Source organism: Empidonax traillii, unplaced genomic scaffold (genome assembly GCF_003031625.1).
Source record: "Empidonax traillii isolate 1590-97213 ecotype Southwest subspecies unplaced genomic scaffold, ASM303162v1 scaffold717:size860381, whole genome shotgun sequence".
Lineage (NCBI taxonomy): Eukaryota > Metazoa > Chordata > Aves > Passeriformes > Tyrannidae > Empidonax > Empidonax traillii.
In genome coordinates, this window is record NW_020955910.1 from 281,707 (window position 1) to 291,857 (window position 10,151).

The following is a 10,151-nucleotide window of genomic DNA, read 5'->3' on the forward strand; positions in this document are numbered from 1 at the left end:
ACCCAGCCAAGGCTTCCCTCCTACAGCACTGAAATGCAGGGTGCTGATGTTCTGGGGGAAAATCCACAGCTCCTGCCTCTACCCATCCCCCCAGAGAGGACAGCCCTTCCCCAAACACACAGCAAGGAGTCTCAGAGCACATCTCCCTTCAGCAGCTCCCCTGTGGAGTCAATGGGGGTCAGGCCAATGCATAGAAACATCATAGAATCACCTCAGAACAGTCTGGGTTAAGAGACCTTAAAGCTCATCCTGTTCCAAGTCCCTGCCATGGGACACCTTCCACCAGCCCAGGTTGCTCCAAGCCCTGTCCAGCCTGGCCTTGGACACTTCCAGGGATGGGGCAGTTACAGCTTCTCTGGGCAACCTGTGCCAGGGCCTCCCCACCCTCACAGGGAGGAATTTCCTCCAACATCTAATCTGCATCTCCCCTGTCAATTTAAAACCATTCCCCTTGTCCCTATCACTGTCTGCTCATTTAAAAATTCCCCCTCCACCTTTTTAGTGAGCTCCCCTTAAATACTGAAATACTGCAAATTCCACAAAACTCAGGAGACTCCAGTACAACCCCAGTGCCGCAGCAGATTCTCCCCTCACCCTTCGGATCTTGCCTCCTCAGGATTCAGAGATGTCCAAGCAAACCCACCCCTGCACAAACTGCAACGTTCGCAGCTTTTTAACATCAGTGCAGAACAATTAGGGAAGTGCCTGGAAGAAGGAATACTGCAATTAAATGGTGCATTTTCAAGTGCAGCTATAAACTCCCTGCCAAAACAGCTCCTCTCACTGAAAAAAGAAGTTGGCTTCTTCTAGCTTCACTATTTTTACTTCAATCCCCATTCCAATTTTAATCATGGATCGGTTCATTCTTAACAGGGAAAAATGCCCATTTTCCTAAATGAGGCTAATTAGGCAGAGGGGGTTTCAACAGTATGCTAAAATCAATTTGGAACCCAAACACAATGAGGTAGCACCAACCACCCAAGAATAGGTAACAGCAGGTAACACTGTGCATTCAGCCGCACACCAAGCACCTCCCCAGCTCCCTGCACTGCCAGGGCTCAGGATGAAGCCCTGTCAGCAGTTCTGGCTGCCCAGCTCCGTGCTGAGCCTTGGCAGCCTCCAGAATTTTGAGGGAAAAGTCAGAAACTCGGGGACAAAATGAAACCAAAAGTCTTTGTGAGGGCAATTCTGCCTGTGTGACCTTCACAGAAAATAGGAAGGGCGAGTTAATGTGCTGGAACAGCATCCCACCCAGCTCACACCAGGAAGGGCCTGCCTTCCACTGCCAGCTCAGGGATAATATGGATAATTTGGAGCTCGTTCCCCCCTCGCTGCCTCTGTGTTCGGGGTTTGCTCTGTGCTCCAGCTGTGAACAAAGCCAGGAAAGGGGGAAGAGGACTTACAGAGTTCAAAGTCACCTTCTTAGCTTGTGTGTGTAACATCTATTTATCTCCCATCACCAACCTCTTGCAGGCACTTGACCTTCTACTCCCCCCTACAACCTCCTGCGCCAGCATCCAGGATTCCTCGGGGTGGCTGGAGGTAAAACAGAGCGTTAGGAAACACACCGAGCCATCCACCCACCGTTCACATAAAACAGCGACTTTTTATTTTCTCAAATAAAATAATCCTTCCATTTCTGCTCCATCAGGTTGTGAGGGGTGGAGAGGAGCAGGGAGGAGGGAGGAGCCCTGCTCAGACAGGCGTCGCACCTGTCCTCACAGTTTCTCATCCACATCAGACCGAACCCTTTTCCAGTGAAAGAAAATAAAAGCTATTGGCAGCTCTTGATCCCAGAAGGCAAGAGCTGTCCTCTATCAGGCACTCTGAATTATTTAGCAACGGTATTCAATGGAAAAGCATGATTAGAAAAAATACCAGACTTCTGATGAACAACATCCAGACAAGCAACAATGTTTGACAGGGCTGGCGTGAAACCCATGGCATGGGATGGTACCTTGAGCTCCCAAGAGCTGTGACTGGAATTCAGGGGCATGGTTAAAGAAGAACCCCAGCTGGGGGACTAACAGGCAGGACAACTCCTGCCCAGCAGAGGAGGAAGCTCCCAGGGCAGCTCCTCAGCGAGTGACATGCCAGAAGTAAATCCTCACTGCAGACTGCGGCTCTTGGATCGTACCCCGCTGCAGTGTGGCCAAGATAACCATTCATTAACTGTTTAATTTCTCATCTCTCAGTACCAGTTGGACCAGGATGTCCTACAAACCCCACTGCAGGGCTAAGAGAGGCACAGAGTGCCAGGTTTTAATGTTAATTGAGGTGGGACTGTTATAAATTGGGGCCGTCTCGGCTGCAGATGCGTCCAAGGAGCAGGGGAGGGAGAACTTTTGATTCTGTTTCAGATCAATGCTTAAATTAAGTGAATGGATGAGCAGCAAAGCATCAGCAACGTTCTCTCAGCCCAAAGCACAGGGCCAGATTGGTTCACACCAACCCAAATGCTTCCCTAGGAGGGTGAACACGTGGATCCCTGTGCAAACCCTACGAGAGGCAGGACACTGCTGGATGTGGGAACTGTGTCCTAGAAGAACTGGCTCCTTTTGAATTTTTAAGAAACGTTACTTGGCCTGAAACACTGCGAGATGGAAACCCATCTTCCCCATCCCCACCTGCAAGCACAGTAGCCTCATTTTCTGCCTTCCTCCAAGAGAAGGAGCTTCACAGAAGCTTTCTTGGCTGTGGAACACGTCTCTCTTTTCCTTTCTCTTTATTTTTTTTCTCTTTTTTTTGTGTTGTGTGTGTTTTGTTTTGTTTCTGTCAGTTCCAATTGCAGTGATTAAAGACAAGGCCAGGCACCAGCAGAGTTACTTCTTTACGATCTGAATGACATCTTCATGCTCCATCATATGGGTTAAGCCCACTCTTTGAGGGCTGTACTTTGTGCTTGTCCCCTTTAAAGCAAAAAAAAAAAAATGGGGAAAAGGATTAGGAGAAACCCAGTCAGAGACACCTGAGGACAGGAATTCCATTAGCTGTCAAACACTTACCCACACCAAGGCATATTTGAACTGGCTGGCTAATGATCTGTGAATCCGATGGCACTGCAAGACAGACAGGCAGAAGGTGAAGTATTTATTGACATCTCTTTGCAAACAACTTTTTCAATAGCCAGGAACTAAAAGACACGAAGGCCTATGTCAGAAATTACAGTAATGACTTTAAGAGCCAGCTAACAGCACTTGAAACAATACAGAACAGGAATCACCAGCCCACAAAAAGCCCCCTTCCACTGCTTCCATGTGCTTTTCACTGGGCTGCTTTCAATAATTATTGTTTAAACCTTTCACAGCAGCCGTGAAAGAAACCTGAGGCAGATAAAAATCAATCAAGGCAAGAAAAGGAGGAGCCCAACTAAACACTGACAGGTCCTGAGCTTTATGAAGCACAAATCACAGCAGGTCCGAGAGGAACCTGTGCCTTCTGCACACAGGGAAATGTAAAACATGCAGAAAAATTACCACATGCTCCACGGAGGCCCCTTTCCGTAGGATAATGGCATCTGTAAAGTCTGGTCTCTCTGTGGAGAAGCAGAAGGGAGGGGAAAAAAAGCATTGGATTTTCATCAAGTGTGTTCTAATATGCTGACACTATCTCACATCACCCTGTGCTTACTACTCCCAAATTCCTCCTTCCTTGCTCCCAGACTGAACAGGTATCCAGTGGCTGAAAGCATCAAATCTCCACTGCCCTCAAGTGCAGTGACCCACACCACAGTCAGCAGCTTCCTCACAAACCACCTGATCCAACTCCATCCCAGACACTTGACTTAGGACGAACAAAACCACCCAAAGCAAAACACACCTGCTCAAGGGAAACCAAACTCCCCCAGATTTCAGAGCTTAAGCAAGCTCAGGGAAAGCTCCTCCATCTCCCCATATCCACCCAAGTTCAGCTGTTCACAACCAACCTGGAACAGGTTACAGATGTGCCTTTGTCACTGGGAGAAGCTGCAAGTACGTTGTAAAGCAAAAGGAGGATCAAAGGCACTGCCAAGGGCATGGGAATCACCAAACTACTTGCAGTAGGAACAGGAAACTTTCTTCTGGGTTGTGAGGGGCTGAACTGTTCATCACAGCGTGCATAACAAGGAAGAAAGCTGTGAACTTGCACACTTTATTTCCTTGTATCATCATGCAAAGACTTATTAAAATTCAGCTCTTGTAAGACAGAATAGGAGGACCGTGGGGGGATCCACACACGGTAGGATTAGATAGAGCAGAAAGCTCTTCTCAGGAGCTGAAAGTTGGTGAGGGAGAGCATAATTCCAGCATTTCCAAGGCACAAGCCCTGCTGGCAGCCTGTCTGCCTTTGATGAGTAGCAGCCTTTGTGCTTTTCAAGCCTTCTGTTCAGCTCGTGGTCACTTACGTCCTCGTTTCTTGGTATAGATGCAGGTAAGTGCCAGGTATTCCCAGAGCTTCTCCAGCAAGTAATCCAGGTTCAGCTTCATGCCACAGCTGCAAAACACCAGGAACATCTGTTTACTGCTGTTGTGATTTAGAGATCCAGGAGAACAAGGTGAACTGTCTTATCAAAGTGCTGGGGAATGAGGGAAGAGTCTTTAATGAGGCCAGGAAAGGAAAAATACAAGGTGAAATGGCCTTAAGCTGAAGGAGGGGCAGGGTTAGAGTAGATAATAGGAAGAAATTCCTTAATGTGAGGGTGGAGAGCCCTGGCACAGGTTGCCCAGAGAAGCTGTGGCTGCCCCAGCCCTGCAAGTGTCCAAGGCCAGGTTGGACGGGGCTTGGATTAACCTGGTCTAGTGGAAGGTGTCCCTGCCCATGGCAGGGGCTGGAACAGGATGAGCTTTAACCCAAACCATTCCACGATTCTATGAAATAAATCAGGCTTCTAGAAGGGTGAGCAGCTCTGAAGCAGCAAAGCTCCATCAAAAATATCAGCACTTCTAAGGAAACAAGCTAGACAGGAGACAGCATGGAGAAGCCAAACTGCCTGCCTCTCCGGGGGGAAGAAAGCCCGGAAAAAGCTGCACAGCAACCCTGCTTCTCACCCCAGCAGCCCTGGGAGCAGCCACTTCCTGGGAGAAGCTGGAGGAAGGGGTGTGAAATGACCCAGCACACAAAAGGCAGCGTGACAGCTCCTACCTGATGACAACACTGTGGGGCCTCCGAGCGAGACGATCCACTTCCTCCATGGATATCTGGTCAATCTTGTTATAAACCTAAACCAAAGGGAAAAACAACACAGCCCTTAGGAAGGCAGTTCAGCAACACCGTAACACAGGCACAGGTAGGTGTAGCAAGGTGGTTCCAGCACCTGGAGTAGAAATGCAGATCCTGTCAGAGGATAAGCCAAGGCTCTCAGTAAAATCAACCATGAAAAATTTCAGAAGCCTGAATAGAAATTTTGGCCTTTTAAAATTCTCCCTTTGGGATGACTTGGAATGCATTCTCCTGTGGTTTTTATTTCATACAGACCCAGGGGCTACAAAGAGAGCCATTAAGGGACCTCTGGCACACAAGGGACCAGCAGTGGAAAGCCAAGCATGGAGCTGGCAGCAGGGGAATTGGAAGTTCCACACGTGGGATCAAAGCCCCGGCACCAGGACCGGCAGCTCCGCTGCTCCAGGGCAGTACCAGCCACAAGAGGGCCCAGGGAACACACACAGCACATCCAAAGCTTATAAAAAAACCTCCCTGTTGAGCCGTTTTCCACCTCTTAAACCCCAAATTGCTACTGTTTTAGGAGCCAGGAACAAGGTCATGGAGTGATAGGACTAAGGGGAATGGCTTCACGCTGAGAGGGCAGGATTAGATGGAATAGTAGGAAGAAATCCTTCCCTGCGAGGGTGGGGAGGCCCTGGCACAGGTTGCCCAGAGAAGCTGTGGCTGCCCCATCCCTGGAAGTGTCCAAGGCCAGGTTGGACGGAGCTTGGAGCAATTTGGGATAGTAGAAGGTATCCCTGCCCATGGCAAGGGGGTAGAATGGGATGAGCTTTAAGGTTCCTTCCAACCCAAACCATGCCATGATTCTGTGAAGATCCAGTGTTTCCTCTGGCACAGAAAGGAGATGTCAGATGCAACAGAAGCCAGGCTGCCCAAGATACTCACATAGAGGCACGGCATGTAGACCCTGTTGCCTACAATCACATCAATGAACTCATCAGGGGAACAATCCTCTCTGAACAGGACCTCAGCGTTGAAGATTTCTGAGGTGAACGCTGTCAAGGCCCAAATCCCAACACAATTCTGCAACCACTGCGAGCCCCAGGCTGAGCTCCCTCGGGAGAACCAGCACCAAAGGGACACCGAGGCTGTCCCACAGCAGGAACCACTGGACTCGTGACCTGCTGATGGCTGAAGGGTCTCCTGCTTCAGCAAAGGATACTGTACTCATGGAGGATGAGCTGCACCAGCTTCTCGGAGCACTGAGTCAACGTGACAGTGGAGTTGAAGGAGATGCCTCCACCCTTCTTGGGCTGCAGGAGGCAACGAAGCAACGTGAGAACATTCTGCAAAACCCACAGCCCCCCTCAGCCTGTCTAACACGAGGGGCAGCACGCAGTGAGCTGGGCTTTGGGCAGGCAGCCAGACACCTGCAGGAGCTCAGGAAGCCTCACCTTGAAGTAGATATTTGGTTTGCTTTTGTTCAGCCGGATTCCTACGGATTCCAGTTCTTTCTCCAGCAGGGCCCTGCAGGGACACTGCATGTTAGTACCTATGAGGCTGAGCGTGGCCAGGTGACACCCAGACCTTTCCTCTTTCACTTCTGTGTTGAGACAGCCCTGCCAAAAGCTTTCACTACAACCTAAAACCCACCTAAAGCAGGCCAGAGTCTGTGGTGGAGATCCTGGTTGACATTCCCATCTCTCACAGCCACCCTGTGGGAATGATCCTTCAGCTGAGAACCCAAGCAGTCAGCTATGATGCTTCTCATGGAGTACAACCTCCATCTTCATATTTAATTTAATTTAATTTAGCTCACTTCCCCAGGTGCTCTCCATAACCCCTCAGGGAGCTGTGGCACGTTTCCTGGGCATATGGGAAGCCCTGAGCCCAGCCCTGATCCCAGCCCCCCTTGCCCAGCACACACTCACCTCTGCACCTCCCCCTTGGTGGCATCCAGCATCATGATAACAACGTCTGCTGTCCTGGCAACAGCGATCACCTGCCGACCTCTGCCCTTCCCTGGGGAAACAGCAGGTGGATGTGCATCAGCAAGAGGAAACAGCCATGAGTTCCACGGCAGATGGGGACTCCTGCCCTGTGCAGCAGCTTGGAAGCAAGGAGAAAGGTCCTGCAGGGCCACCCTGGCTGCAGTCGATTGCTGGGGGCCCTGGCAGCAGCTCCAGGCAGCAAAGAGCTCACTCAGGACAGGGGTTTGAGCCTGGGGCACCTGTGCAGAGGGGTTACACTTTCTGGTCAAAAAGGAGAGAGATCTTATTAACCAGGCCATGCTCCTCCAAAAAAGAGACCATTAGGAGATTTTCCAAAGTTTCCTAAGGCATGTTCTGGCACTGATCTCTTCTCTCTGGTGACCAGTGACAGGACACAAGGAAACAGATCCCCCTGTGTCAGGGGAGGGTCAGGTTGGATTTCAGGGAAAGGTTCTTCCCCCAGAGGGTGGTTGGCACTGAACAGGCTCCCCAGGGCAGTGGGCACAGCACCAAGGCTGCCAGAGCTCCAGGAGTGTTTGGACAATGCTCTCAGGGAGAGGGGGGAATTGCTGGGGTGTCCTGTGCAGGGACAAGAGTTGGACTGGATAATCCTTGTAAGTCCCTTCCAACTCAGGATATTCCACGACTCTATGATTTCCTAAGCTACCTTCAGACATGCCCAGGCAATCAGGACAATGACAATGCAGAGAGACAAAGCCAACATCTCTTCCCAGAATCAGGAGTCATGGCAGGACTGGCAGGAATTCAGGGAATTAGTCAAATGAGGTTACTGTTTAACTGTAATTCCCCCCCACACCTCTCCAGTATCTTTCTTTAGATTTCCTCAGCACCAGAAAACAGATGAGCCAGATAACACCCAGGCAAGGAGGTGAGAAGTGACTGACTGGCTTTGGCTCCCACCACCACAAAAGCATCCTTCTGCTACCTACAGACCTTTATATGCAGGCTCAGAGGTGGGAACTGTGCCTCACAGAGGATCAAAGACTCTAAGATTTGGAAAACCAATGCGGGAACTCTTGGCCCAGGAAACCTGTGAATGCCTGAGACACCCAGGGGCACTGCTGAGGGCAACCCCCTCCTTTCCATGAACACAGAGAACGGGCCAACCTTGTGCTGCTCCTTCAATGATTCCAGGCAGATCCAGCAGCTGAATATTGGCTCCTTTGTACTGAAAAGGAAACAGAAGGATGGGAAGTTGAAAGCTTTTTGCAGGGCACCTGAGCATCATTCCTCAGATCTGCAGGGCATTGGCTTTCAGCTCACAGCTGTGCTTGGATGAGTTACAGTATTTATGTCCCTCTTCACACCAATACAGTAACTTTCATTATTTAACTCCCCTTTCCATCCTGACCTAGATTTCTTCACTACTTCTGGGCACTTTCCAGTTTGATGCCCTTTATCATTTGCTTTGCTGATGGATGCTTAAGCCACCACTAACAAAACTCCTCAAGGGCAGGAGGAGCTGCATTTTGTTCCAAAACTGACCACAGTACAGATTGCCTCTTTTAAAGTTTCATTAAAAACAAATCTGTCAAGGTTTGCAGCCATCTGGTCACTGGCACCGACAGCAATTACACAAACTTCAGTTGAGCACTGTTGTATTGCCCTGGTCAGTCAAACAGCAGCACACAAATCCTGATCAGGCAGTCAATCCTGAAGAGTTATGGAGTTTAGGGAAGAGCCAAATCAGCACTGCAGGCTGCAGAAGCCCTGAAACCCCCAAGCAATCAAGATCTCCTAAAGCTTGAAGCGAAATCCAGCGCAGACCTTTGGATGTCTCTGCTCCTTAGTGGCACAAATGGAACCGGGACAAACACACATTCACACAGCTGGGTTTCCAAACACTACTGTGCCAAAGGGAGGAGAATCCCACTCACCTCTATAACTCCTGGGATACAGGTCAGTGTGGTGAACTCGTACGACGCGGCTTCGCTGGCGGTTGAGGTCATTAAACTCAAAAACGTGGACTGAAAGGCAAGAGATCACCATCACTAGAGACAGGCAAGTGAAAAGGCAAAACAAGTGACACCAAAGTGCTCCTCAGCCTGTGGGAGATGTGGCTGTTCCAAGGGAGTGAGGTGGTGACGCTGTCACTGAACAGAGATAAACCCTGTACTCCCCCCTCTCCCCTCAGCAGTGCTGGGGCTGGGCAAGAACGAGTTTCAGGACATGGAACAAAACCATGGAATCATGGAATGGTTTGGGTTGGAAAGGACATTAAAGTTCATCTCATGCCACACCTCTTTCCATGGGCAGGGACACCTTCCACTGTCCCAGATTGCTCCAAACCCCGTCCAACCTGGCCTTGGATACTTCCAGGGCTGGGACAGCCACAGCTTCCCTGGGCAACCTGTGCCAGGGCCTTCCCACCCTCCCAGGGAAGGATTTCCTCTGCATGTCTAACCTAAACTTCTCTTCTTTCAGTCTGAACCCATTCCCCCTCATCCTGTCACTGATGAACAGTCCCTCTCCACCTTCCCTGGAGCCCCTTCAGATCCTGGAAGGTGCTCTGAGGGTCTCCACACAACCTTGCCTCCTCAGGCTGATCACCCCCAGCTCTCTCAGCCTGCCCCCACAGCAGAGGTGCCCTAAGTCCCCTTAGTAACTTTGTGGCCTCCTCTGGACTTGCCCCAACAAGCCCCACGCCCTCCTTACTCTGAGGGCAGCAGCCCCCACGCAGCATTCCAACCGGGACCTCACGGGACGAGCTTTCAGGTCCTTCCAACCCAAGCCATTCCTCGGTTCCTGTGATTCCAGATCTGCTTTGCAGCCACTACAAACCACAAGGAGCCTGCCTGGGAGCACAGGCCCCCGACTGACCTTGCCCACGGAAGGAAAGCCGATCAGCGCCACGCGGGCATCTCCCGATTTCATCACATCGAAGCCCTCGCCCTTGGCCGCCGGGGACTTGGAAGGTTCCAGCAGCTGAGCTCTGTACTTGGCAAGCTTCGCCTTCAGCAGCCCCAGGTGGTACTCGGTGGCTGGAATGACACAGGC

The 10,151-nt window shown here is 50.6% G+C and overlaps 1 protein-coding gene across 1 annotated transcript in view; it reads right to left on the reverse strand.

The window, feature by feature from the left end:
* Nucleotides 1-1,586: 1,586 nt before the first annotated feature.
* Nucleotides 1,587-10,151, reverse strand: part of DRG2 (developmentally regulated GTP binding protein 2) — a 10,583-nt gene continuing 2,018 nt past the window's right edge. The window contains exons 2-13 of the mRNA XM_027900320.1: nucleotides 9,975-10,135; nucleotides 9,032-9,121; nucleotides 8,262-8,322; nucleotides 7,074-7,164; nucleotides 6,597-6,669; nucleotides 6,365-6,455; nucleotides 6,088-6,185; nucleotides 5,122-5,198; nucleotides 4,385-4,473; nucleotides 3,477-3,535; nucleotides 3,006-3,059; nucleotides 1,587-2,909 (exon numbers count right to left, since the gene is read on the reverse strand). Coding sequence (XP_027756121.1) covers nucleotides 2,823-2,909; nucleotides 3,006-3,059; nucleotides 3,477-3,535; nucleotides 4,385-4,473; nucleotides 5,122-5,198; nucleotides 6,088-6,185; nucleotides 6,365-6,455; nucleotides 6,597-6,669; nucleotides 7,074-7,164; nucleotides 8,262-8,322; nucleotides 9,032-9,121; nucleotides 9,975-10,135 — 1,031 coding nt within the window. The 3' untranslated portion in view covers nucleotides 1,587-2,822. The remainder of the gene's footprint in view (nucleotides 2,910-3,005; nucleotides 3,060-3,476; nucleotides 3,536-4,384; nucleotides 4,474-5,121; nucleotides 5,199-6,087; nucleotides 6,186-6,364; nucleotides 6,456-6,596; nucleotides 6,670-7,073; nucleotides 7,165-8,261; nucleotides 8,323-9,031; nucleotides 9,122-9,974; nucleotides 10,136-10,151) is intronic.